Source organism: Leptodactylus fuscus, chromosome 8 (assembly GCF_031893055.1).
Source record: "Leptodactylus fuscus isolate aLepFus1 chromosome 8, aLepFus1.hap2, whole genome shotgun sequence".
Lineage (NCBI taxonomy): Eukaryota > Metazoa > Chordata > Amphibia > Anura > Leptodactylidae > Leptodactylus > Leptodactylus fuscus.
Window position 1 is genome coordinate 5,549,749 of NC_134272.1, and position 27,372 is coordinate 5,577,120.

The window sequence follows — 27,372 nt, forward strand, 5'->3', positions numbered from 1 at the left end:
CATCAGATTACTGTATAAGCGGCCATTTTCTTGTGGCCCAGGCATGCACAGTCTGTTCTGCCAAGGCCTAGAAGATTGAAACCCAGGACAGAAGAAGACGCAGGGAGAGACTGTTCCAGAAGAAGATGGAGGCGTCACTGGAGAGTTCTCTCACAGCATTGGGGACGCCCCCAGTGCTGCAAGAACTCCTTTGCATACGAAAGAAAACCCGGATTTCTCCCAAATGGCGGCATGGAAAAGACATCTAAAGGTAGGAGAAGAATAGCCTTTCTGAAGGCTATTCTTACATGTTAGGGAGAAAAAAAGGGAATCCAATAATAGCACAAAACACTGTTCATATTAAAGGGATCCTAAGTGTGATATATCATTGTACATAGTCATGTATATACAGATGTGCCCTCCTTTACCCTTCATCTTGATCACAAGTGGGTGTCAGCGGATGATCAGCTTTTCAAAACAACGTGATTTTTGTAATATTGTCACAAGACATCTATCCTGCTTGGCCACCTAGTGGTTGTGTTAAGCATTGCGGCCTAGCAAGGATTTTCCTAGCATGTTGTGATACAGGATTGAATCTGTTTCAGGTGAAACTGGGATCTTTAACCAAATCTGAGCAAAGGTAAAAGTGGACACCTCTGTCTATGCAGATTTAAAGGAAGCTCAAGAGCGATATTCATCCTGAGTATTTATATACCGTATCCACAGGCTTGAACGCTCAGCAGAACATGGATAGTCACTGACTCCCGGCCGATACAGAATACATGGCATCAGGACTGTGGCCCCTGGGGCGGGTGCCAGGAGCTGAAGCCCCTTTAGTGTCAGCAACAGAGATTCTCAAACCTGGGACATAAGATTTAGTTGCACAACAAAATACCCTGAAAAACCGGTGTCAACTAGAAATAAGAATTATATTACAACCCAATTTCTTTCTTTCTTTATGTACGAGAAGGTTTAGACAAGAACATGAAGGAATGGATGACTGTCCGCGTGATATCAGCAGCTTGTACCTAATGTTCATCTCTCGCTCCGGTGTCTCCACGTAGATGGCGATCCTCTTCACCCCTCCGAGTAGGTGTCACTAAACTCTCCGGCTGTGATCCTGTATTAGATGATCCTGCGGTGTTATAGATACATAGTCAGACTAGCAGGTTTCTTAGTTCACATAAAGCATCAAAATCTATTGACCTTTTTCTATACATATTCCAACGGATAGTAGGAAACTAGAAGAGGAATAAATAGAATTTTGTAATTTTATATAAAAATCACATTATCTAAGGGGGGAGGAAGGAGATGCAGCTGCAGTTTCTCTGCATTATGTTGGAATCAGAGTAGTAGTAAGATAACTTGCATATCTCACCCACTTAGTTATGGAAAGAGGGAGTCTTGCTCACCGTTTTTGTGATAAGGAATGCTGCGTCTCTCCAAGATGCCCTGAAGTCTCTTTATTTCCTCAGACAGTTCACTGTGAGCCTGAAAGACAAACCCTTTAATACGACCTGCACAGAAAGTGAGCACATGTCGTCTGATAAGATCAAGCGATTTCACAAAGTCTATGGGTAACCACACTCCTGCTACACGAGTACCCGTACCGTCATACACTGCTCCAGTGATTCGAACCCCTTTGTCTGAGTCAGATTTGGCTTTGCATCACTTTCATTCACCAAGGTCTTTTTCAAGTATCCGGCTTCTTGGAATATGTCTTGTAGACGTTTCTTGTATCCCTGTGAAGGAAAACGTACGAAAACTGAAAAGTCTGAACTGTATTTATGAAGGTAAGTCACTTAAAGTCCTATTGACACAGCGCAGCAGATTAGATATTACACTATAGATCCTATTCCCACCACAGCTGGGGCTTGTACACACTTTGTACCTGTTCAGTGATAAGCTCATCATACAGAGACTGTTCGGCTTCATCCCACCGGGTTCTCAGCTCTGGTCGGAGGGTCGGGTAGACTGCAAACACCAGAGCGAGCATTAATGACAGGCCTGAGGGACAGGGGGCGCTGTCAGCATCTTGTCTAGAGGGGCTTACCTAGCAGTGAATGTGGATGGCAGACCAACGGGGTTTCAAATATCATAGAGTAGACGCAGGTACTCGGCTCGGATACCGCGGCCAACTTGTTGCTCCGGCCACAGACCAACTGAACCTGGAAGCACAATGTGCACGTGGGGTAATCCATAGAGATAGAAGAGCAGACACAATACACAGACTAGTCTACATCACCCACAAGGTCAGACTCATAAGGGACAGCTACGGTTACTGGGTTCCTAAAAATGCTTCACAGGTCTAAGAATTGGGTTTTAACCCTTTCACTAGCCTGGACTATCAGGGAATTGGACACAAGCCACTAGACTACCAGGAGAGGTGGCATTAGCCTCTCCACTACACTGGTATAGATCCTGGCATTCCCCCCTTCACTACCCTGGACCACCAGGGATGATCGGTTTTACCCTGATACTTACCTAGACCACCAAGGGTAACTGCATTCACCCCTCCACTACTCTCTAGACCGACAGGGATACTCTCATCCCCTCCTTCCTCCAATACTGTGCCCTAGACCACCAGAGAAGCTGATATTCACCCTAAACTACCAGGGAAGCTGGCGATCAGTCCTCCATTACATTAGACTACCACTCCAGCATTCACCCCTCCACGACTCTGGGCCACCAGGGACACAGGTATTCCCCCCTCCACTATCATACATTATCGGGGGTGTTTGTATTCACCTCTCCTATACCCTAGCCTAGACTGAAGCTGGCATATTCCCCTCCACTAAGCCAGGTATTGTAAACTACAAGTCTTCATAGCTCTTTACCGCTCAGATTTCCGATCTATAATGCAGGATAAAAAGATTAGACCTAATGGGGGAGACTGTTAAGACTTGCGTTTCCTATTCCAGTGTTGATCAATTCTCCCCACCGGCGAGGGATGCACCAGAATTATTTCAAAGTTTTGGCCACTTCATTCTGGTGCAGACCTCTGTCTATCTCATGCATGTTTTCTGACATGAGATATAGGAAGCTTGTAGGACTGAGGCGCCTGCACCCTGGCCAGACTTGATGTTCACCCTGCTCTGCCCACTGGTGAGTGGACGCAGAATCAACAACAATGTGGTGCAAATACTACGCTCTGCATTAAAGATGCTTCACATTTATACCAGAGCAATGGCCTGCATGGGATAGTAAATCCCCCAATGACCGAATTCACCTTTGTTTGCCGGTTCTTGTTTCCACAAGTGTCTCCTGATCTCATCCACATGCCGGTGAATGTGCTGTTCTCTATCTCCCATTCTTGCCATATCCTAAAACAGATTAGAAATTGCCTCAATGTTCAATAAATAAAACATGTCAGAGTCATAGACCCGGCCTGTCATTCCTGGTAGGTTGTGGATTTAGAGGGAGTCTGTCACCAGATACAGATAGTTCAGGCTCACCTGAATGTGAGGCCTTTTTATTCTGCATGCCTGCAGAATCTTTATTTTACAATATGCAAATGAGTAATCTGGAGCATTGAGGGCGGTCCCATGCTCCATATTGCTACACACCACACTTCTTTGAGTGACAGGGCAAGGGGAAAACTTCAGCTTAGCTCACTGGCCTGGTCAACTCAAAGACAGTAGGGATGAAGGCGGGCGTATTAGAGCAGTGTACGGCATAGCATCATAGTACTAGACAGGCTCCCTTTAAGGCGAGATATTTCCTGAAAATACACAACCTGAAACATGCCTTTAACAGAATAAAATGCTCACCCTAAAATCCCACTGTAGGCATTCCAGCGGAAGGTCTGTTCATGTTGAGTCACATTGTGAAAGGGGCAGAACTCGTATTTGTATCTAGTATGGAGGAAACCAGAACAAGAAGGTTAGTACATGCCAGGTCAGCAAAACTGGAGACCTAAGATAGTCACTCTGTGCATTATCCAGGTCTGTGTCCAATGACATAAAAACTAGAAAAGGGCAATGTGGCAGCCGACTGCAGCTGTCACATAATATCTACATGACATCACTACAGACTGTCACCAGACCACATAGATATAAGGGAGAGCCTGGAAACAACACAAACACTAGGGGGAGCACTACACTATTAACCCCTCCTGCCTCACTGACCTTTACTAGATCTTCTTAATAAAGTAGAACTCTGATGTAAGTCTTCTTACCAGGCTATATCCTCTCCCTTCTGGTCCTCCGCTGTGTCATGTGACCACTGATCTTATGTGTGGGCTGGAGGACGCACAAAACTTCTGCACCGTAGCTTTCATTTCCAAGCGCAAGGTTTCCAATACTATCAGTCTAATATTTGTAGCCCCTTTAATGGAACCCAGACACCCCAGTCTACCACTCAAGTCTGGGTTATGTCTGTGCTGCTGCCCAATATTACTAATATTTTACTTACGTGGACTCCACAAAACTGAAGCACTTTCCAGCCAATCTGAAAAGATGCGGTGGTCCTGTAAATATAAAGCAAGGAACTATGAACAGCAAAAACTTCTCCCAAGACAACCAGTTCTTTCTTTACAGAGGACCTTTCACCACCTCCACCAATTCCAGCTCTTTGCATCATTTAATAGACGCTGCTCATCTGATTCTGACACAGTTACTCAGTAAAGGTGGGGGCTAGAGAGAAATTCCAACAGTGCTGGAATCAGTGGAGCAGCGACTATTAACAGATACTAAGACCTGGAATTGGTGAAAGGTCTTCTGTTAAGGAGCTACGCTTACACACACTGCGCTGCGGCTGGTCACAGGCTGCATGCAGCATTGCATTCCCTCAGGTCTGTGTTACCTGAGACTGGAGAGGGATCCGTCCTCGGTTGCAGTCTGTTTGTGTGTGATAGGAAGGGATTGTTCAACCTGAGAGAGATGAAGAACACATCATTACTACCTATCTATTCACACCGGTCAATGACCATACACCAGAAGGAAGGATCAGACACATTGGATCTCATTCTTTGGCAGCAGATTATAACTGCAACTGTACAGTATATACAGGGAGCCATCTGTATGGTCAGGGGTTCACTGTTCATGATGCAACCTGAGGCGATCTCATGGAATAAACTAGAGGGGCAGCACTCTTTTCCTAATCGGTCGCTACTTGTTGTATTATTGCAGTAAGTGATGGCCAATACTTCCACGCTCCTGTATAGGCCAGCTCTGTTAACCCCCCCCCCCCTCTATTGTTCTTCAATGCCAGCTACAGTGGAGGCGGCCTGAACAGGTGCATGGATGGGCGAGTAAAAGGTACCGGCCGCTACTTATTGCAATAATACAATATGTAGCGGCTGAATGGAAAAACAATAGAAAGGGGGGTCATATACTGAGCGCGGGCTAAACAAAGGTGGCTGTGTAACATATGGAGGCCAAAAAAAAAAAGGGTTTGCCTACTATGTGGCCCCACATAGATCAGATGTCCAGGACCACTTTTGACACCTGTTACCATTGCTTATTACAATTGTAGTGAATGGGCTGAGCTGCAATATCAATAACCACCACTAACAAGGTGTGGCGCTGTGCTTGGTAAGCAGAGCTGATGCTACATCCAGTATAAACTGCCAAGCTGTGAGGGTGCAAGTTGTCAGACTCCAACCGATTTGATATTGCTGGCCTAGGTCAGAATAAGGGGTGCAAATACTTCGGTCTTTGACTGGTGAGAGTCCTGGGTGTCAGACTCCATTGATCTGATGTTTATGACCCGTCATCGATACTAATATCTGGTATATAATCACCTACCCAAATGAATTGGGCTCCTCCACGATCTTCATCTTCGTGGCTGCGGCATCATAGACTGAAAGACAAAACCGTACATCACCAGTGATGGAATCGCCGTATATCTATACACCGCGCAGGCGGCCAATCAGATCGCTGCTTCTGTGTTCTAATCTGCCCTGGGCAAAATTGCTAAGGGCAACTGCACCACTTTAAAGGGGTATCTCAGCTCCAAAAAACACGAGTTATTCCTTGTAGAATGGGACATGTCCACTGTATATTTGTGACCACAATTCAGGGTTGCTGTTTGAGGGGCGGGGGCAGGGGCCCTTTGGGAGCCGCAACGTCCATTCACACCCCACTTTTTCTCAGATTTGGGCACCGGGGAGACATCACAGGAGTCGGGCACCAAAATACACATGGAGGGAGAGCAGGGGGCGTCTGCTGCGCTCGGGGCAATTGTCCATACTCATTCCCAGCTGTTCTCTGCTTGCTGTCATTGAATAGAGACCTGATCATACAATGCACACACAGGGGGAACTACAAATCCCAGAAAACCACTGCTACTAAGGTCTGACAATTCCCTCCTACCCTTAGAACTACAAGTACCACAATACCCTGCCATAGTGGGCACTACAAGTCCCAGAATCCACTGAGGAGACTGCATGAGGCAGAATAACGTGGCAGGGAATGCTGGGATTTGTGGTGTGAGGTCGGGCTACACTTGTACACGGGGTCACCATCATCTTACCAATACACAGCAGCAGCAGCCACCAGCAGGGCGCCATGATGGTCACATGACTTCTCCGCACCCGGAAGTGAAGCCCCGGAGGCCGCAGAGATGGATCTTGTGGGTGACGGACAGTTCTGTGATGTGTAGTCAGGCGGGCGAGCGGCTCTCTGTCCGGTACCGCTCTCAGTCCAGGTGAATGGATCCCTGAGCAGAATGGTGATGGGGCTCGGTAGAGGAGGACAAGTGTGAATACGTCTCTTCTACTTGGTTATAGCGGTAATCTGCGGTGAGAGGAAATTGTGGTGAGGCGGCGACGTGAAGCTAAAGAGGATTGTAGAGAACATGTGAGGAGACCTGGAGAGAGGTGAGAAGAGGCTGAGGGGGGAAAACACGGATAGTACTGCCTAAAAGAGGCTGAGGGGGGGATACAGGGCCCACAGGAGGGTGAGAGGAGAATATACTGCCCACAGGAGGGTGAGAGAGGTATACACCGCCCACAGGAGGGTGAGGGGGGAATACAGGGCTAGTACTGCCCACAGGAGGGTGAGGGGGGAATACACTGCCTAAAAGAGGGTGAGAGAGGTATACACCGCCCACAGGAGGGTGAGAGGAGAATATACTGCCCACAGGAGGGTGAGAGAGGTATACACCGCCCACAGGAGGGTGAGAGGTATACACCGCCCACAGGAGGGTGAGAGAGGTATACACCGCCCACAGGAGGGTGAGAGAGGTATACACCGCCCACAGGAGGGTGAGAGGAGAATATACTGCCCACAGGAGGGTGAGAGAGGTATACACCGCCCACAGGAGGGTGAGGGGGGAATACAGGGCTAGTACTGCCCACAGGAGGGTGAGAGGAGAATATACTGCCCACAGGAGGGTGAGAGAGGTATACACCGCCCACAGGAGGGTGAGGGGGGAATACAGGGCTAGTACTGCCCACAGGAGGGTGAGAGAGGTATACACCGCCCACAGGAGGGTGAGAGAGGTATACACCGCCCACAGGAGGGTGAGAGGAGAATATACTGCCCACAGGAGGGTGAGAGAGGTATACACCGCCCACAGGAGGGTGAGGGGGGAATACACTGCCTAAAAGAGGGTGAGAGAGGTATACACCGCCCACAGGAGGGTGAGGGGGGAATACAGGGCTAGTACTGCCCACAGGAGGGTGAGAGAGGTATACACCGCCCACAGGAGGGTGAGAGAGGTATACACCGCCCACAGGAGGGTGAGAGAGGTATACAGGGCTAGTACTGCCCACAGGAGGGTGAGGGGGGAATACACTGCCTAAAAGAGGGTGAGAGGGGGGCAATACACTGCCCACAGGAGGGTGAGAGGGAATACACTGTTAGTATTTAGAGATGAGCAAACAGTGAAATGTTCGATTCGAGGAGCCGCTCAATACTCGACTGTTCGATCGAACATCGAACCCCATTATAGTCTATGGGGAATAAATACTTGTTTAGGGGAAACCATTATTCAACTCAGGAGGGTCACCAAGTCCACTATGACACCCCAGGTAATGATGCCAACACCTCTGGAATGACACTGGGACAGCAGGGGAAGCATGTCTGGGGGCATCTAACACACCCAAGTCACTGTATTACGTCGGGATCCCTGTCAGCTTGCGATATGCGGGAGCTGACTTTTTCCCATAGGAATGCATTGACCAGCGTTGATTGGCCGAATGCCATACAGAGTACAGTATTCGGCCAATCGACACTGTTTCTGCCGTTGGCTCGTCTGTGAGGAGGCGGAGTCTAAGATCGGACCAGAATGGAGACTGCTGTGGACCGATCTTAGACTCCGCCTCCTCCGGCAGAACCAGCGCTGATTGGCCGAATGCTGTACTCTGTATGCCATTCGGCCAATCAACGCTGGTTAATGCATTCCTACGCCGAGATGTAGGTGTTAGTATTCAGTGACTATATTGGAGTCTGTCGAGTTTCTGATCTTTTCTCTTTGACATCTCTGGCCTAACGGTTGCACTTGTAAGACGTCATCCACAATTTTAGACGGATTCTGCATCAAAGGCCTTAATGTCACATTTTTGCCTGTCTGGTGAATTCTGGGAGTTGTAGTTCGCCTAAGTTTGAAGAGCTGCAGGTTGGGGTCCGCTGGATAGAGGAATGGAGAAACCCCTTTGCTTGATTCCCCCTTTCTTGTGCGGTCAGCTTTTCAGTGACATTAAAGTGAATTTTTTATATTTCAGAGTCGTCATGGGGCGAAAGAAGCCGCAGAAGGATTGTAGACCCAAACACAAAGAATACAAGTATAAGAGACCGTCCAAGAGTCTGGAGAGTTTCACCTGCGAGGTGCACGAGGCCTTAGATGGTAACTTCTCTATTCAGTTGTTGGAGTGCAGACACTTATACATAACATGGAGGGGCCCTGCGGTGACCTAGACTGGAGAGGGCCCTGCGATGACCTAGACTGCTCCAGCTCACTAGCAGTGTAATGTAAGGGCTCATCAAGGTCCTGCTGTTGGGGTCTGCTCCTGGGATAAGAACATGTGACCCCAGCCTTATACAGAGGTCCTTTCCTTATTATTTTGATGTTGCCCCTCAGTGTGTAATGTCACCTTTCCTTCGGTCTTCTCGTTGTAGCCAGTATTCAGGGGGACGCTGCTGGCGAGGATGGTGAGAACAAGGTGAAGTTCCCATGTGCCCTGGCGATGTGGGAGCTGGGGCACTGTGACCCCAAGAGATGTACGGGTCGAAAGTTAGTTCGGAAAGGTCTGGTCAGGACCCTTCGCCTAAACCAGAGATTCAATGGTCTGATCCTAAGTCCTATGGGGACAATGTATGTCTCACCCGCTGACAAGTAAGTCGCACACAGATGACAAGTAACATGGTGGGAAAGTGGTTTTGAAGTAAAAATTGATGTGCCATTAAGGGGAAGACCAGCGCCAAGTACAAGAATACGCTTAACTAGCTCAAACCCACTAGGTGGCGGTATGCTTCTGTCTCAAACTACATAAACCCACTAGGTGGCGGTATGCTTCTGCCTGATTCTAGATAAACCCACTAGGTGGCAGTATGCTTCTGTCTGATTCTAGATATAACCCACTAGGTGGCGGTATGCTTCTGTCTGATTCTAGATATAACCCACTAGGTGGCGGTATGCTTCTGCCTGATTCTAGATGTAACCCACTAGGTGGCGGTATGCTTCTGTCTGATTCTAGATATAACCCACTAGGTGGCGGTATGCTTCTGCCTGATTCTAGATGTAACCCACTAGGTGGCGGTATGCTTCTGTCTGATTCTAGATATAACCCACTAGGTGGCAGTATGCTTCTGCCTGATTCTAGATATAACCCACTAGGTGGCGGTATGCTTCTGCCTGATTCTAGATATAACCCACTAGGTGGCGGTATGCTTCTGCCTGATTCTAGATATAACCCACTAGGTGGCGGTATGCTTCTGCCTGATTCTAGATAAACCCACTAGGTGGCAGTATGCTTCTGCCTGGTTCTACATAAAACCACTAGGTGGCGGTATGCTTATGTCTGATTCTAGATATAACCCACTAGGTGGCGGTATGCTTCTGCTTGATTCTCCATAAACCCACTAGGTGGCGGTATGCTTCTGCCTGATTCTCCATAAACCCACTAGGTGGCGGTATGCTTCTGTCTGATTCTACATAAACCCACTAGGTGGCGGTATGCTTCTGTCTGATTCTACATAAACCCACTAGGTGGCGGTATGCTTCTGCCTGATTCTAGCTATAACCCACTAGGTGGCGGTATGCTTCTGTCTGATTTCTTTATTGGTGGTTTACACACAATATATAATTTGGAGTTTTATCCACAAGACCTCCCTTTTTGTATGTTGATCAGGTGATCTCTGCTTGTCTCGCTTCCATAAGCTCTAACAACATATAAAATAGAGCTCTGCTTCTTTAAATGTGACCTGAGATGTGTACACATGTGCATTATGTAATATATGTCACCTTTTGTGACTCGGTGACATGTAAGCTCCTCTTACATATGTGTTCCTTCATATGATCAGGCAGATTGTTGCAGACGGCGGAGTCGCAGTTATTGATTGTTCCTGGGCAAAGCTGGATGAGACGCCATTTGCAAAAATGAAAGGAAGCCATCCCCGACTCCTGCCATACTTGGTGGCTGCAAACCCTGTCAATTATGGCCGCCCCTGCAAACTGTCCTGTGTGGAAGCTTTTGCTGCCACTTTTTGCATCGTAGGTGAGTACTGACACTGCTGGAGACCGGTTCCAGTCTTCTCTTTCCATCCTTCTTGTTCTTAACGCGCCAATATCATCTGTTTTCAGGTTTCCCAGATTTAGCCACAATTTTACTGAGAAAGTTTAAATGGGGGAAAGTATTTCTAGAGCTGAACAAGGAGCTGCTGGATAAATACAGCAAGTGTCAAGACGTGGAGGAAGTGAAGAAAGTGGAAGCCGAATTCTTGGCCGCAGACAAAAACAAGGATGAAGAAGAAATAGGTGAGTTATAAGTGGCAAAAAGAGATTTGTATTTATTTATTTAAAGGGGTTGTTGTCATAAAGACACTTTAACGAAAGCACCCTGTCCTCAGAATTAGCAAGGATCTCAGTTGAACCCTCCCCCCCCCATCAGCCCTCCCCACCACACACACACCTCACATTCATGGCATCTGCAATCCTTGTTGCAGCAATTTGTAATGCAATACCAGTCTGAGTTACTGCACAGGGTACAAGTTATACATCCCGTCCTCATCCTTGTGGGTGCCGTGTAATGCAGGAATATAACAGTGGTGGATTATATTACATGTATGTATCATTGGTGGTGCACTTTCTACTTGTTTTTGTTACATATCTTTGTAAATTATTTTTATTTTAGATCCATTTGATGTTGATTCTGGCAGAGAGTTTTCAAATCCCAACAGAGTCATCCCTTCAAAAAGGTAATTTTTTATCAGGTTATCTTCTCATACATGTAGTGTCCTCCTGATAACCAGCCATGATGTCCTTATTGTGGTCAGGTTATCTTCTCATACATGTAGTGTCCTCCTGATAACCAGCCATGATGTCCTTATTGTGGTCAGGTTATCTTCTCATACATGTAGTGTCCTCCTGATAACCAGCCATGATGTCCTTATTGTGGTCGGGTTATCTTCTCATACATGTAGTGTCCTCCTGATAACCAGCCATGATGTCCTTATTGTGGTCAGGTTATCTTCTCATACATGTAGTGTCCCCTCCTGATAACCAGCCATGATGTCCTTATTGTGGTCAGGGTATCTTCTCATACATGTAGTGTCCTCCTGATAACCAGCCATGATGTCCTTATTGTGGTCAGGTTATCTTCTCATACATGTAGTGTCCCCTCCTGATAACCAGCCATGATGTCCTTATTGTGGTCGGGTTATCTTCTCATACATGTAGTGTCCTCCTGATAACCAGCCATGATGTCCTTATTGTGGTCGGGTTATCTTCTCATATATGTAGTGTCCTCCTGATAACCAGCCATGACGTCCTTATTGTGGTCGGGTTATCTTCTCATATATGTAGTGTCCTCCTGATAACCAGCCATGACGTCCTTATTGTGGTCGGGTTATCTTCTCATACATGTAGTGTCCCCTCCTGATAACCAGCCATGATGTCCTTATTGTGGTCGGGTTATCTTCTCATACATGTAGTGTCCTCCTGATAACCAGCCATGATGTCCTTATTGTGGTCGGGTTATCTTCTCATATATGTAGTGTCCTCCTGATAACCAGCCATGATGTCCTTATTGTGGTCGGGTTATCTTCTCATACATGTAGTGTCCCCTCCTGATAACCAGCCATGATGCCCTTATTGTGGTCAGGTTATCTTCTCATACATGTAGTGTCCTCCTGATAACCAGCCATGATGTCCTTATTGTGGTCAGGGTATCTTCTCATACATGTAGTGTCCTCCTGATAACCAGCCATGATGTCCTTATTGTGGTCGGGTTATCTTCTCATATATGTAGTGTCCTCCTGATAACCAGCCATGACGTCCTTATTGTGGTCGGGTTATCTTCTCATACATGTAGTGTCCCCTCCTGATAACCAGCCATGATGCCCTTATTGTGGTCAGGTTATCTTCTCATACATGTAGTGTCCCCTCCTGATAACCAGCCATGATGCCCTTATTGTGGTCAGGTTATCTTCTCATACATGTAGTGTCCTCCTGATAACCAGCCATGATGTCCTTATTGTGGTCAGGGTATCTTCTCATACATGTAGTGTCCTCCTGATAACCAGCCATGATGTCCTTATTGTGGTCGGGTTATCTTCTCATATATGTAGTGTCCTCCTGATAACCAGCCATGACGTCCTTATTGTGGTCGGGTTATCTTCTCATACATGTAGTGTCCTCCTGATAACCAGCCATGATGTCCTTATTGTGGTCAGGTTATCTTCTCATACATGTAGTGTCCCCTCCTGATAACCAGCCATGATGTCCTTATTGTGGTCAGGTTATCTTCTCATACATGTAGTGTCCTCCTGATAACCAGCCATGATGTCCTTATTGTGGTCAGGGTATCTTCTCATACATGTAGTGTCCTCCTGATAACCAGCCATGATGTCCTTATTGTGGTCGGGTTATCTTCTCATACATGTAATGTCCTCCTGATAACCAGCCATGACGTCCTTATTGTGGTCGGGTTATCTTCTCATACATGTAGTGTCCTCCTGATAACCAGCCATGATGTCCTTATTGTGGTCGGGTTATCTTCTCATATATGTAGTGTCCTCTCCTGATAACCAGCCATGATGTCCTTATTGTGGTCAGGTTATCTTCTCATACATGTAGTGTCCTCCTGATAACCAGCCATGATGTCCTTATTGTGGTCAGGTTATCTTCTCATACATGTAGTGTCCCCTCCTGATAACCAGCCATGATGTCCTTATTGTGGTCGGGTTATCTTCTCTTACATGTAGTGTCCTCCTGATAACCAGCCATGATGTCCTTATTGTGGTCAGGTTATCTTCTCATACATGTAGTGTCCTCCTGATAACCAGCCATGATGTCCTTATTGTGGTCAGGTTATCTTCTCATACATGTAGTGTCCTCCTGATAACCAGCCATGATGTCCTTATTGTGGTCGGGTTATCTTCTCATATATGTAGTGTCCTCTCCTGATAACCAGCCATGATGTCCTTATTGTGGTCGGGTTATCTTCTCATACATGTAGTGTCCTCCTGATAACCAGCCATGATGTCCTTATTGTGGTCAGGTTATCTTCTCATACATGTAGTGTCCTCCTGATAACCAGCCATGATGTCCTTATTGTGGTCAGGTTATCTTCTCATACATGTAGTGTCCTCCTGATAACCAGCCATGATGTCCTTATTGTGGTCAGGTTATCTTCTCATACATGTAGTGTCCCCTCCTGATAACCAGCCATGATGTCCTTATTGTGGTCGGGTTATCTTCTCATACATGTAGTGTCCTCCTGATAACCAGCCATGATGTCCTTATTGTGGTCGGGTTATCTTCTCATACATGTAGTGTCCTCCTGATAACCAGCCATGATGTCCTTATTGTGGTCGGGTTATCTTCTCATACATGTAGTGTCCTCCTGATAACCAGCCATGATACAAAGCTAGACATAATATTTCTCATTCCATTTTCATCCTTACCAGAGTGTGACGCTTCCCTATGAGTTGTATCATCTTGTTCTTATTTGCTTTGTGTAAAATCTTGCAGTGAAATACAAAGACCTTTGTAATTACAATTTTGCAGATCTACCAATGATGATGATGATGATGATGATGACGACGATGATGAAGAATCTGATGAAGAGGAAGAAGAGGACAGTGATAATGCCACAAAAGGAAGTGAAGAAGGCTCTGGTGAGGACAGTGAGGAGAAGAAGGAGGAAGATGAAGATGGTGGTGCTCAAGCAGCTTCTAGTAAACCTGTTGTTTGGAAAGGAGTCAAAAAGAGACTCAGGGACTAAGTTGTGAAATGCCGGTGATCACATCCCCCACATGGACTGTATGGAATAACGTATGTATAGCAGTTTGTACAGTAAAGGTTTGATAATTAAAATAATTTACTTTCATTGATATTTGTAGTTTGGGCGCCAGTGTTTATTTATTAGGGCTGGGGTGATATGCTGGGTCTGGTGACAGTAACCTATCTATCTGCAGGGGTGGGGTGATATGTTGGTTCTGGTGACAGTAACCTATCTATCTGCAGGGCTGGGGTGATATGCTGGGTCTGGTGACAGAAACCTATCTATCTGCAGGGCTGGGGTGATATGCTGGTTCTGGTGACAGTAACCTATCTATCTGCAGGGGTGGGGTGATATGCTGGTTCTGGTGACAGTAACCTATGTATCTGCAGGGGTGGGGTGATATGCTGGTTCTGGTGACAGTAACCTATCTATCTGCAGGACTGGGGTGATATACTGGGTTTGGTGACAGTAACCTATCTATCTGCAGGACTGGGGTGATATACTGGGGTCTGGTTACAGTAACCTATCTATCTGCAGGGCTGGGGTGATATGCTGGGTTTGGTGACAGTAACCTATCTATCTGCAGGACTGGGGTGATATACTGGGGTCTGGTTACAGTAACCTATCTATCAGCAGGGCTGGGGTGATATGCTGGTTCTGGTGACAGTAACCTATCTATCTGCAGGGCTGGTGTGATATACTGGTTCTGGTGACAGTAACCTATCTGCAGGGCTGGGGTGATATGCTGGTTCTGGTGACAGTAACCTATCTATCTGCAGGGCTGGGGTGATATGCTGGTACTGGTGACAGTAACCTATCTATCTGCAGGGCTGGGGTGATATGCTGGTTCTGGTGACAGTAACCTATGTATCTGCAGGGGTGGGGTGATATGCTGGATCTGGTGACAGTAACCTATCTATCTGCAGGGCTGGGGTGATATGCTGGGTCTGGTGACAGTAACCTATCTATCTGCAGGGCTGGGGTGATATGCTGGTTCTGGTGACAGTAACCTATCTATCTGCAGGGCTGGGGTGATATGCTGGGTCTGGTGACAGTAACCTATCTATCTCCAGGGCTGGGGTGATATGCTGGTTCTGGTGACAGTAACCTATCTATCTGCAGGGCTGGGGTGAATGCTGGTTCTGGTGACAGTAACCTATCTATCTGCAGGGCTGGGGTGATATGCTGGTTCTGGTGACAGTAACCTATCTATCTGCAGGGCTGGGGTGATATGCTGGTTCTGGTGACAGTAACCTATCTATCTGCAGGGCTGGGGTGATATGCTGGTTCTGGTGACAGTAACCTATCTATCTGCAGGGCTGGGGTGATATGCTGGGTCTGGTGACAGTAACCTATCTATCTGCAGGACTGGGGTGATATGCTGGGTCTGGTGACAGTAACCTATCTATCTGCAGGGCTGGGGTGATATGCTGGTGACAGTAACCTATCTATCTGCAGGGCTGGGTCCTGATAAATTACAGGGAGTCTGTCATCACCAGCAGGCACCTGTTGTGGTCCCAAGTACTGGAGAAACCTTCACAGCGCAGTCTAATGAACACAAAGACAAAAAAAAATTCCATAATTTCACATTTTATTAATTCAATGTAAAATACAAATATAAAACATTTTAATCCCACATGTAAAATACGTCGTCATACTGATCTCTGGAAACATTGGCGTGTAGACATTTTCTACATTCAACTTACAGCAAGACCCAGATCCTGTACCTAGAAGTGGTGAGGATACAGCGAGTATGAGCGTGTGCTATATAACCAGTGTCACAGCCCGTGATATATCGTCACAAGTGTCGTCATATACGCATTACTCCTGCCACAGAGCGGAGGATGGACAACTACAGGAAAGGCTCAGGGTTCAGAAAAGCTCATCTGTAAGAAATAGGACCTTACATCGTCATTAAAAACACTAAGGAAACTGTACAAGCCACTTACTGGAATTTTTATTTTAGCAGCTAGCAAAACGAAATACAAACATGGCGTCTATTACAGGGAAATTCTGGTGCCGGTAGGTAGGGGGCGGTGTGTGTGTGTGCAGATAAAGGTTCCGGATACGTCCAGTAACACTGTATACAGGATTAGGTGAGCGGCCTGCAATGTGGAGCTGGGACCCTCTGCAGTTATTATGGTGGGCTCTGCAGACATGAATGGGACACATCATCCTTGTAAGTAGTCGGATTTCTTAGGAAAGCTGTCCAATGTGATGGAGCGGGAAAGCTGATTGATATGTAAGTTTGTCCTTGACACTATTTTAATCTATGACTGATTACCCAGGCACATTTACCCCCTTAAATGGGGATGCAGAGGGTGGAATCCCCTGCAGAAAATGAAGGGTTTGGAATTTTGTTCTCCTTCATCCACCACTAGGGGGTGCTCTAAACCTTCACATTACACAATGTGCAGTAATCTCATAGGACACCCTCTAGTGGCCACTTTAGGTAGACAGCGCGGTCGTATCTCTATTTGTATGCTGGGGATTTGGAGCTCTGTGTCAGAACGATGGATTGAGAGAAGGATTTATTGTAAAGTTCATTGGTACAAATGAAAAAACTAATGTTAAAAGGTGAGAAGTTTGCTTCCTTGCTCCTTGTTCACAGGTGCTGAGACCAGGAAATAGGTGTAAATTCAACTTTGTGACCCTGATTTTTTTTTTCTTTTTTATCACGTGGCCATCTCTGGTCCAATGGCTACTATGCATTTAACCCTTTCCAGAAAAGGGGTGGGAAACCTCACCTCCCTCCTTGCTTTAGGTTATTGGGGGAGTGTTCACATGACTCCGTTTAGGGAGTATTCTCCATTTTATATACCTGCCTGCACTGAGCGTGTATGTTATGTGTTATACAGTCCAGCAGGTGGCGCCAATCCCTTTGCTACGTCTGCGCGCCCATCACCCTTGTACGCCATTGCTGGTCTGGAGACGCATCCCAGAATTTCCACTGAACAGCTTTAAGACAAAAGATCTTTACTCACTCGGTGAGACAGAAATCGATCCCATTGTACACCGATTATTACAATATTCAGTTACACTTAATAGTTAAAACTTCAGTTCTCAAAAACAGACCAAAAACTTAACAATAGATAACAAAGGAAAGTCAGAAAGTGATGTAAGCCTCATCTGTTCCCTTCCATAGGGGCGTCTGACACAATACAGCACAACTGTGTTGTCTCCCCGGCAGCCAAGGGGTTAAAATATATACAATTTTTTTAATTTTTTTTTACAGTACAAACAGAACTTCAGTCGTCTTCCATAAATTTCTCCAGTTCCCGAAGTTTCTTCACGAAATCTTGTGCGTCTTTGTCTATTCTGCCGTCCAGCATCTTCAGTATTGACTTCACTGCAGAAGACAAAGAGGGTTTAGGGTTAAAGGGTTTCTCCAGGGAGGGGGGGGGGGACACAATTGTTTCTATAACATAAAGGGTTAAAACAGACATTATTCCCTGATGCCCAGCGGTCTCCAGCATTCCTATAGACCGGAGGTAGGGAACCTTCGGCTCTCCAGCTGCTGTGAAACTACAACTCCCAGCATGCTCCATTCACTTCCATGGGAGTTCCAAGAACAGCAGAGACAGTATGCATGCTGGGAGTTGTAGTTTGGCAACAGCTGGAGAGCCGTACGTTCCCTACCCCTGCTATAGAGAATGAATGGCGCCCACTGGGCCGACCACTCCATCAGGAGCTCGGTGTGGGGTTCATGTGGTCGGATCCCTAATGATTAGTAAGTTACCCCCATCTTAAAAGAAAAAAAAGTGTATTCGGGGTCGGTCTTGGTGACGTGCGGGCCGTCTGCTGTATCTTTACCATTGGCCTTGGGTCTGGTCAGCTTCAGTACTGTGGGCTGGACATTCTTCACCCCACCCGTGATATGAGGCCGGTTTAATCCATAGATGACGTTCATGGGAAGGACGGCCTCGCCGGCGAAGTCATTGGTGGACAGCCAGTCGTGATCCATGACCGTGAAGACAATGCAGGCCGACTTCCTCCGACACTGCTCAGACGACACCGAGCTGTGGAAGACATGGACCGTATGAAAGTCCGCCGGGCAATAAGGTATCTGTAGCATCACCTCATACCAAGGACCAAAGGAGGGACGAAATCTGGGGAGCAGCTAGTTTATGTAGGCCACGTCATGCCCTTTGTGCCCCCCCCCCCACAGCAAAGTCCCTTTAATGGTCCTTTGCCCCAACAGGACTTAACGCCCCATAGAGTATTGTGGCTCCACATTATATATTGTCCTCCACACTGTATAACGCTCCCCCATTGCAACCCCTAAACACCAAAATAACCCTTCACATACTATAATGTCCCTATCTTGCAACTCTGACATTATAACGCCCCCTTGTGACCCTGCATTAAATTGCACCAAATAAGAAAGCCCCCCTGTCCCTGCTGCTGGTGGCGTTGGAGCGGTAGATACCATACAGTGACCTCATTGCATCACCCCCTGCCTATCTGCAAGCTCAGCCCTGGGAAAACCCTTTGTGCATTGTAAGGTTCATCTGTTTGTGTCTGTGATAAGGATTTAGATTGTGAGCCCCATGGTCAAGGATTGAGAAGAGAGATTAGAGTCTGTGTACAGTCCTGTGGAATAGGTTGGTGTTATATAACCAACAAGATAAATATTAATATGAGAGTAGAATCTTAAGATGGTGAATACAACCAGGGACTCCTAAGTCACGGTCATATTTAGGGACAGGAGGTGCAGCAAGAAGACTCTTACTAGATACTTACAAGTAAAACAGCTCATCATACACGGGGTGTAACGTCTTGGCTTTCACTTGTGTTCTTTGACCTTTCACCATCGGGAAAATATGATGGGGACAGAGCTCAATGATGACGAAGGGATCGCTAAGACCTGCAGAATACACGAGATATAGAGAGGGCCTACAGGGTAATGTCAGCCATACTGTACATGATGTGTGTGTGTGTATACATGGATAGATGCAGTATACATAGACATACACACATATATTATATATACAGTATCTACATAGGAAGTTCTGTGTTCATCTCTCAATTTGTATTGAGTCACTTGCAGTACTTCTTTCTACCACTGCAAACACTCTCCATAGATAACAATGCAACAGTGCCCCTATCTCAGATATGAATGCACTGTCTCCCTTCCGCCATAGATTTTCTGATTGCAGAATCCCCAGCAGTCCAGAGCCCATCACATCAAATAAAGCATTACCCAGTGCAAGTCATGGACTGTCTGTGTACTGTATGGATGCAATGAGTCCTCCACAGTAGGAGGCACTCTCTGTAGTCCACAATCAAGGCTAAAAGCCAACACAGACCTGATCGTCGTCTCTGCTGAGGGTTTGCTACAATTGTGTCCGGTCTTTAGGTCTAAGTACAGGGTTTGTACAATTGGCAGCAGATGGCGGTCAGCGTTTTGTTGATTTTCATGGGCCATTGTATTAGCCGGACACACTTGAGTAATCACTTCATATGTTTATGTTCCTCACCATTTGCATCAAGTGCGATCAGGTCAGCCGCGTGCAAAACCTCCACGTACAGCTTCTGTTCTGAGGTCTCGTAATAGCACTTCACACTGAGCCTTCCATATCTGCTGTGCTCGGCTGATCTCTGCAAAACACAAGTGTAGCGTCACCGTCATGGCGTGGCCTTTACGTATATCCCGATAGGTCATCGTATTATTAGAAAGAAAGATGGCGGACTGTCCCGGACGCTCCATAGAACTGAATGGCGCACGGATAAAGCAGCAACGCTACATTCTCATGGAGCTTACAGGAGATTGTGGCCCCGTCTGCAGATATCCTAATGTTGGAGGGTGACCGATGGCGTAGGGGGCGCGTTCATATAAGAACGTAAAAACTAAAAATTTCAGATTTCGATCCTAATTGTAGCGAGTCCATTACCTGCTCCTTGATGTTATCCAGGTAATATTTCTCAATCAGTTCGCTTGTAGAACATTTATTCAGACGCAGCTCTTCTTCCAAAAACTGCGCGAGGAAATAACAGATAATAAATGGTTAATATCACGTATGGTCACTACACTCAGAAAAATGATCAGATCGACCAATTAAAGAAAAAACTAAAATCAGTCCATTGCTCTGATCCTCTGATGAACCAGAACAATGGACACTCCAACACAGATGTGAACAACGGCAATAACATGGCCGCCTGGATCTGACTAATGATCCGCCATGTTTAGATGTTCCCTTAATGGTGTAACAAAGTTTTGTTTGTTAAAGGGATTGTGCAGGAGATCAAATACATGGCCGCTTTCTGATTTTTCTTGGGAAGTGACACCTTGGCCGAGGCAGCCGCGCAAGGTTCAAGTCTTCTCGCCGTACGGTCATCTCTGCTGGCCTGTGTGCGGTTGGAGCTCTCCATGATATAGATATCACATTGGGCAGGTGAGTAAGTCTGGAGGGGAACATTAAAGGGATTCTCTTTGGGGTTCATTTTATTAATAAAGTTTATAGAAAGAGACAGCGTGATGTGTGAGGCCGGCCCCTCTGACAGTGCAGGGATATAGGTACCGATAGTAATGGCAGAAATAGGTCTGCAAGCAGGGTGCAAAACAGAAAAGCTGACAGTGCAGGACAATAGCAGTACTGTCGGGGGAGATCCTAACCACTGAGCCATGGCGCTGATCTGTAAGGATGACCCCTCTGGCAGTGCAGGGATATAGGCACTGAAACTGATGGCACCGATATGTCTGCAACCAGGGTGCAAATCAGTGCAGGACTATAGCAGTACTGTCGGGGGCGATCCTAACCACTGAGCCATGATGCTAATCTGTAAGGATGACCGCTCTGGCAGTGCAGGGATATAGGTACCGATAATGCACAAATAGGTCTGCAAGCATGGTGCAAACCAACAAAGCTGACAGTGCAGGACTATAGCAGTACTGTCGGGGGCGATCCTAATCACTCAGCCATGACGCTGATCTATAAAGATGACCGCTCTGGCAGTGCAGGGATATAGGCACTGAAACTGGTGGCACCAATATGTCTGCAACCAGGGTGCAAACCAGTGCAGGACTATAGCAGTACTGTCCGGGGGGGCAATGAATTCAGCGCACTGTCAGCTTTGCAGTGTTATATACGGTAACACCGCCAATGGTAGGGACATGAAAAAGCCTCTGTACTTTAGATTTTTTTTATGTGAAAATTGGAATTTTCCAAACAAATGCTGTATGAAGGCTGGATAGTCCGTCAGCGCAATTATTTCATCATTATAGTTGCGCTCCACGAGCAGAGAATCTGATGTTGATCTTTGACAACCCGTGTGCGCGGCAATGGCGCTCTGACTACCGAATTACAAAGATAGTAATTAAAGTCAATCACCCGGTAATCTCCGTTCCGCAAGGTGTCCACTGGTAACCCCTGTCCTTCTGCATGGAAAAAGTCTACCAGAGCCTGTCAGAAAGAGAGTACTCATTAGTAAGACGGACTGTGCGGCGCTGCCATCTTCCCCGACGTCCCCAGACAGGTGCTCGACATCCCGCTGCCTAACAGGTCATTATACTGCCGCTGCCGCCGCCTCATGGAAACAACCACAGGGAAGAGCAGCGAACTGGAATGGCGAAAGTCACCGACTGACGGTACAAGAAAGATCACGGAAAGGCTCCTCAGATGTAATGGAGATGAAGATCAGACCTTCTACAAGGAGAAGCTTTAAAACTGTGTGGTTCTAATTTCTAAATTTTAGCTTGTTATGGAACGGAAACAGTCCTGATACCTGTCACAGGATACATGTACACAAAGTGCAGCAAAACCTGGTCTGGGTCACCTTACATAGACCGTCACTATCTGCGCCTTCTCTGAGTGGATATGGGGGCCCTCGGTCATTGGGCCCTGCAGTCCCTGGCGGTTACACTCATGTCTGGTATATAAGACTGACATGTTACTGCTCCGCTGCTTACGTGTAACAACTATTGCTAGACCTGAATCCAGATGACACTAGCTAGTAGGATTCGTTCTCACCTCCAGTGTATAATAGAATCGCCCATAAAACTCTACAGACACGCCTCGGTTGGAGTCCACGGCATCAATGATGAATTTCAGGAGCAGCCACCATAAAGCTTCAAGGACCCTGCGATATAGAAGGGGTCACACACAATGGATGGAATTAGACATCAGATGTACTAAGGTTAATAATCCATACTGACAAACACATATATAGTAAAGACAAGCTATGGAAAGCTGTGTGGTGAGGCTGAGGGCCGATGTTGCAGAAAAGCAGATTTTTTTTTGTTGTTGTTGCAGATTTTGCTGCGTTTTTAAGAGCCAAGGCCCGGAGTGGATTGTGCAAAATGGTGCAGAACCTCTGGACACAAGCGGTTCAGTTTTGCATTGAGTCTACGTGTCTTCTGTATACCATATACGATCCTACCCTTGGGCACCTTTATACAATGTCAGACCTGTTTTAGCACAATTGTCAGTACTTATAACATGACATTACATCATCCTTTATGACGTGGTGAATGTCTGGACTATGCGGGTTTTATCCCGAGATCTGACGAAATCTCATCCATTTGCTGTAAGAATGCAGGAAACAAGTCTCAAGTAGGATACACTGTCTATGAGGGCACACGCACAGGGATGTCCAATGGAGATGTCTCATGAAGATTCACCATACATGTTCATGTTCATCAGACATACTCCTGTTATCTGTCATTACATGATCTGAGACCTGTCCCCACCTCCCCCCGTTCTGTTCCCACAATGCTCCACTCTTACCTGTTTAAGTTTTCCTTTACCAGGGTCTCACTTAGTATAATTAATTTGTCATCCAGATATTTCATTAGGGGAGACACAGCCTGTAAGAGATCACACCACATGGCAGTGATTAAAATGACAGATAAATTACCAATAGATAAGCCGCAAAGTCCAAATTAATTCTGATTATCGCCGTAATTATTCCCATATTTGTGGAGACCGTCATAAACATGAACGTGATTGCACTGACAGGGCGCTAAAAATACTGCACAATACTCCCCATGTCTGCACGCCGCACACTGCAGGGCAGAAATAGTGAATAGCTAGATATAGACAGAGAACAATACATAACTATATGTCCCCAGGTTATAGGTTAGGATCACCAGAACCAGCATATCTATCTGCAGGACTGGGGTGATATACTGGAGTCTGGTGACAGTAACCTATCTATCTGCAGGGCTGGGGTGATATACTGGAGTCTGGTGACAGTAACCTATCTATCTGCAGGGCTGGGGTGATATGCTGGTTCTGGTCACAGTAACCTATCTATCTGCAGGGCTGGGGTGATATACTGGAGTCTGGTGACAGTAACCTATCTATCTGCAGGGCTGGGGTGATATGCTGGTTCTGGTGACGGTAACCTATCTATCTGCAGGACTGGGGTGATATACTGGAGTCTAGTGACAGTAACCTATCTATCTGCAGGGCTGGGGTGATATGCTGGTTCTGGTGACAGTAACCTATCTATCTGCAGGGCTGGGGTGATATACTGGTTCTGGTGACAGTAACCTATCTATCTGCAGGACTGGGGTGATATGCTGGTTCTGGTGACAGTAACCTATCTATCTGCAGGGCTGGGGTGATATACTGGAGTCTGGTGACAGTAACCTATCTATCTGCAGGGCTGGGGTGATATGCTGGTCTGGTGACAGTAACCTATCTATCTGCAGGGCTGGGGTGATATGCTGGTTCTGGTGACAGTAACCTATCTATCTGCAGGGCTGGGGTGATATGCTGGTTCTGGTGACAGTAACCTATCTATCTGCAGGGCTGGGGTGATATGCTGGTTCTGGTGACAGTAACCTATCTATCTGCAGGACTGGGGTGATATGCTGGTTCTGGTGACAGTAACCTATCTATCTGCAGGACTGGGGTGATATGCTGGTTCTGGTGACAGTAACCTATCTATCTGCAGGGCTGGGGTGATATGCTGGTTCTGGTGACAGTAACCTATCTATCTCAGGGCTGGGGTGATATACTGGTTCTGGTGACAGTAACCTATCTATCTGCAGGGCTGGGGTGATATGCTGGTTCTGGTGACAGTAACCTATCTATCTGCAGGACTGGGGTGATATGCTGGTTCTGGTGACAGTAACCTATCTATCTGCAGGGCTGGGGTGATATGCTGGTTCTGGTGACAGTAACCTATCTATCTCAGGGCTGGGGTGATATACTGGTTCTGGTGACAGTAACCTATCTATCTGCAGGACTGGGGTGATATGCTGGTTCTGGTGACAGTAACCTATCTATCTGCAGGACTGGGGTGATATGCTGGGTCTGGTGACAGTAACCTATCTATCTGCAGGGCTGGGGTGATATGCTGGTACTGGTGACACTAACCTATCTATCTGCAGGGCTGGGGTGATATGCTGGTACTGGTGACAGTAACCTATCTATCTGCAGGGCTGGGGTGATATGCTGGTACTGGTGACAGTAACCTATCTATCTGCAGGGCTGGGGTGATATGCTGGTTCTGGTGACAGTAACCTATCTATCTGCAGGGCTGGGGTGATATGCTGGTTCTGGTGACAGTAACCTATCATATTGCAGCTTTTTTTGTTGCAGATTTTGCTGGGTTTATATGAGCCAAAGTCAGCAGTGCATTGAGTAGAATGGAGAAATATAAGAACTTTCTAGATATTTTTATATCCTTTTGCAGCCATTCTTGACTTTAGCTCAAAAAAGGGCAGCAAAATCTACAAAAAAAAAAAAAAAAAAAGCATTTCTGCAACGTGGGGCCTCAGCTGAAAAGGGAGACTGTTACCAGAGTGAAGTGTATTAAACCAGTAACACAGTTAGATAGGTTGAGCTCCCCTGAACCTCCCCATGTAAAATTGCCAAGATATTAATGCCTTTCAGAATAAGTAATGGAGGAATCTGTTGCACCGCGTCTGATCTGTCTAACTGGTGTTATAGGTTTGGCCCCCATGACATTCCCTTTAAGGGGCCATGTATTACATGTAGGTGCTCTGTCTAGTTCAGCTTTGACTATACTGATGTTCTAATCTATTATCTAATCTACATTAGTTATTTCCATTTTACAAGGCTTTTGCTGTTTCTTGCTGTGCACATGTCAGGGCGCAGTATTAGCAATGCTCGTATACACACCTCATCGTTCTGGATGGAGTCCGGGGATAAGCTGATGTGCTGGATATACTTCTTTATATCTCCAATCATCTGTAAAGATAGTACACATGTCTTTCACCTATTGCACAAATACATGGATTACAGTACAGAGCAGAGAGAGGATATTGCAAATAAGTCATGAATAAGGTTCTGCCGAGCCGATCAGTGCAAGGCTTCAAATGGCCCAATAACAGGAGATTCCAGGTGACACTTTGCTTTTAAACATTGGGTGTCCTGGGGATTTCTGACATCCTACCGACCCTAAGTATTGCAGGACTTGTATCTGGCACCTTGCACTTTATGTAACGTGCTCGTTTTAGCTTTTGTTTTCAATAAAGTTTATTTTAACAGGAAACAATAAAAACAAAATATTTTTACAGAGAAGAAAGATCGCACTACAGGTCAGGTTACGCCATCTTGGCTGGACCTCTGTAATACAAGACTAACGCCAGCGAATTACTGTACTCGAGTTAGTCGTCCAATAAACACATAGAGTTCAGTATAAAACAATAAGAAGGCGTCACCTTTTCGGTCAGATGTGAGATCATGTTTTTGACCTCTCTCTGCATGTCCACATTGATATTTTGGAGCTGAGTACTCAACGCTTTCTGCACTTGCTGCTTCCCATCGGTTCCACTTGTCTGCTCCACGGCGGTCTCAAGAGATTTCCAGTCCAGATCTTTCAGGACGTTGCTCATAAACTTACGGACATGCTCAATATTATTCAGGATGATGCAGAGCTGGACAAGAAAATCAGGAGAACAGATAAGAACGAGAGGAGAGAAGCTGAGCTGTGTGATATATATACGGTTATAGGATAGAGGAGAGAAGCTGAGCTGTGTGATATATAGGGGTATAGGATAGAGGAGAGAAGCTGAGCTGTGTGATATATAGGGGTATAGGATAGAGGAGAGAAGCTGAGCTGTGTGATATGTAGGGTTATAGGATAGAGGAGAGAAGCTGAGCTGTGTGATATATAGGGTTATAGGATAGAGGAGAGAAGCTGAGCTGTGTGATATATAGGGTTATAGGATAGAGGAGAGAAGCTGAGCTGTGTGATATATAGGGGTGTATGGCTATATACAGGCTTACCTGCTCTGTTACTACCGTCTGTCCTGCCGATTGGTGACTTTTATCTACTTTCCGTTTTATGGCCTCGGAGTAATATATGGCGGCTTTGCACATATCCTGAAATGCAGAATAGACCACGTTCATATTATCAGCACTGATACAATTTATTGATATATTTTATATATAAGAATGGATTATAGAAGCCTCAGGCGGTTAGTATACAGTTACTATACGGGAAACTTCTAGAGCTTCTGTAATAGACAGGGGGAGTGTATGGATGGCACATAGTAGGGGGAGTGTATGGATGGCACATAGTAGGGGGAGTGTATGGATGGCACATAGTAGGGGGGGTGTATGGATGGCACATAGTAGGGGGGGTGTATGGATGGCACATAGTAGGGGGAGTGTATGGATGGCACATAGTAGGGGGGGTGTATGGATGGCACATAGTAGGGGGGGTGTATGGATGGCACATAGTAGGGGGGGTGTATGGATGGCACATAGTAGGGGGGGTGTATGGATGGCACATAGTAGGGGGGGTGTATGGATGGCACATAGTAGGGGGAGTGTATGGATGGCACATAGTAGGGGGAGTGTATGGATGGCACATAGTAGGGGGGGTGTATGGATGGCACATAGTAGGGGGGGTGTATGGATGGCACATAGTAGGGGGGGTGTATGGATGGCACATAGTAGGGGGGGTGTATGGATGGCACATAGTAGGGGGGGTGTATGGATGGCACATAGTAGGGGGGGTGTATGGATGGCACATAGTAGGGGGGGTGTATGGATGGCACATAGTAGGGGGGGTGTATGGATGGC

General features: G+C 46.4%; 3 protein-coding genes across 3 annotated transcripts in view; 1 reads left to right on the plus strand and 2 right to left on the minus strand.

Moving 5' to 3' along the window:
- Positions 1-72: 72 nt before the first annotated feature.
- On the minus strand, positions 73-6,505 carry GNPTG (N-acetylglucosamine-1-phosphate transferase subunit gamma). Its single transcript, XM_075285094.1, has 11 exons — positions 6,454-6,505; positions 5,727-5,781; positions 4,783-4,850; positions 4,393-4,447; positions 3,750-3,833; positions 3,209-3,302; positions 2,033-2,147; positions 1,871-1,953; positions 1,590-1,721; positions 1,392-1,470; positions 73-1,114 (listed from the first exon to the last, which is right to left on the minus strand). The coding sequence occupies exons 1-11, from the start codon at positions 6,488-6,490 to the stop codon at positions 1,008-1,010; spliced, it is 909 nt and encodes a 302-aa protein (XP_075141195.1). The 5' UTR covers positions 6,491-6,505; the 3' UTR covers positions 73-1,007.
- Positions 6,506-6,571: 66 nt separating this feature from the next.
- Positions 6,572-14,455, plus strand: TSR3 (TSR3 ribosome maturation factor). Its single transcript, XM_075285092.1, has 7 exons — positions 6,572-6,799; positions 8,648-8,769; positions 9,042-9,258; positions 10,446-10,639; positions 10,726-10,899; positions 11,276-11,339; positions 14,152-14,455. The coding sequence occupies exons 2-7, from the start codon at positions 8,655-8,657 to the stop codon at positions 14,366-14,368; spliced, it is 981 nt and encodes a 326-aa protein (XP_075141193.1). The 5' UTR covers positions 6,572-6,799; positions 8,648-8,654; the 3' UTR covers positions 14,369-14,455.
- A 2,690-nt stretch (positions 14,456-17,145) lies between these two features.
- BAIAP3 (BAI1 associated protein 3) overlaps positions 17,146-27,372 on the minus strand; it is a 109,167-nt gene continuing 98,940 nt past the window's right edge. The window contains exons 24-34 of the mRNA XM_075285066.1: positions 26,572-26,667; positions 26,004-26,219; positions 25,462-25,530; positions 23,095-23,174; positions 22,339-22,447; positions 21,700-21,771; positions 20,263-20,346; positions 19,849-19,969; positions 19,112-19,235; positions 18,182-18,387; positions 17,146-17,717 (exon numbers count right to left, since the gene is read on the minus strand). Of these exons, the coding sequence (XP_075141167.1) occupies positions 17,617-17,717; positions 18,182-18,387; positions 19,112-19,235; positions 19,849-19,969; positions 20,263-20,346; positions 21,700-21,771; positions 22,339-22,447; positions 23,095-23,174; positions 25,462-25,530; positions 26,004-26,219; positions 26,572-26,667 (1,278 nt within the window). The 3' untranslated portion in view covers positions 17,146-17,616. The remainder of the gene's footprint in view (positions 17,718-18,181; positions 18,388-19,111; positions 19,236-19,848; positions 19,970-20,262; positions 20,347-21,699; positions 21,772-22,338; positions 22,448-23,094; positions 23,175-25,461; positions 25,531-26,003; positions 26,220-26,571; positions 26,668-27,372) is intronic.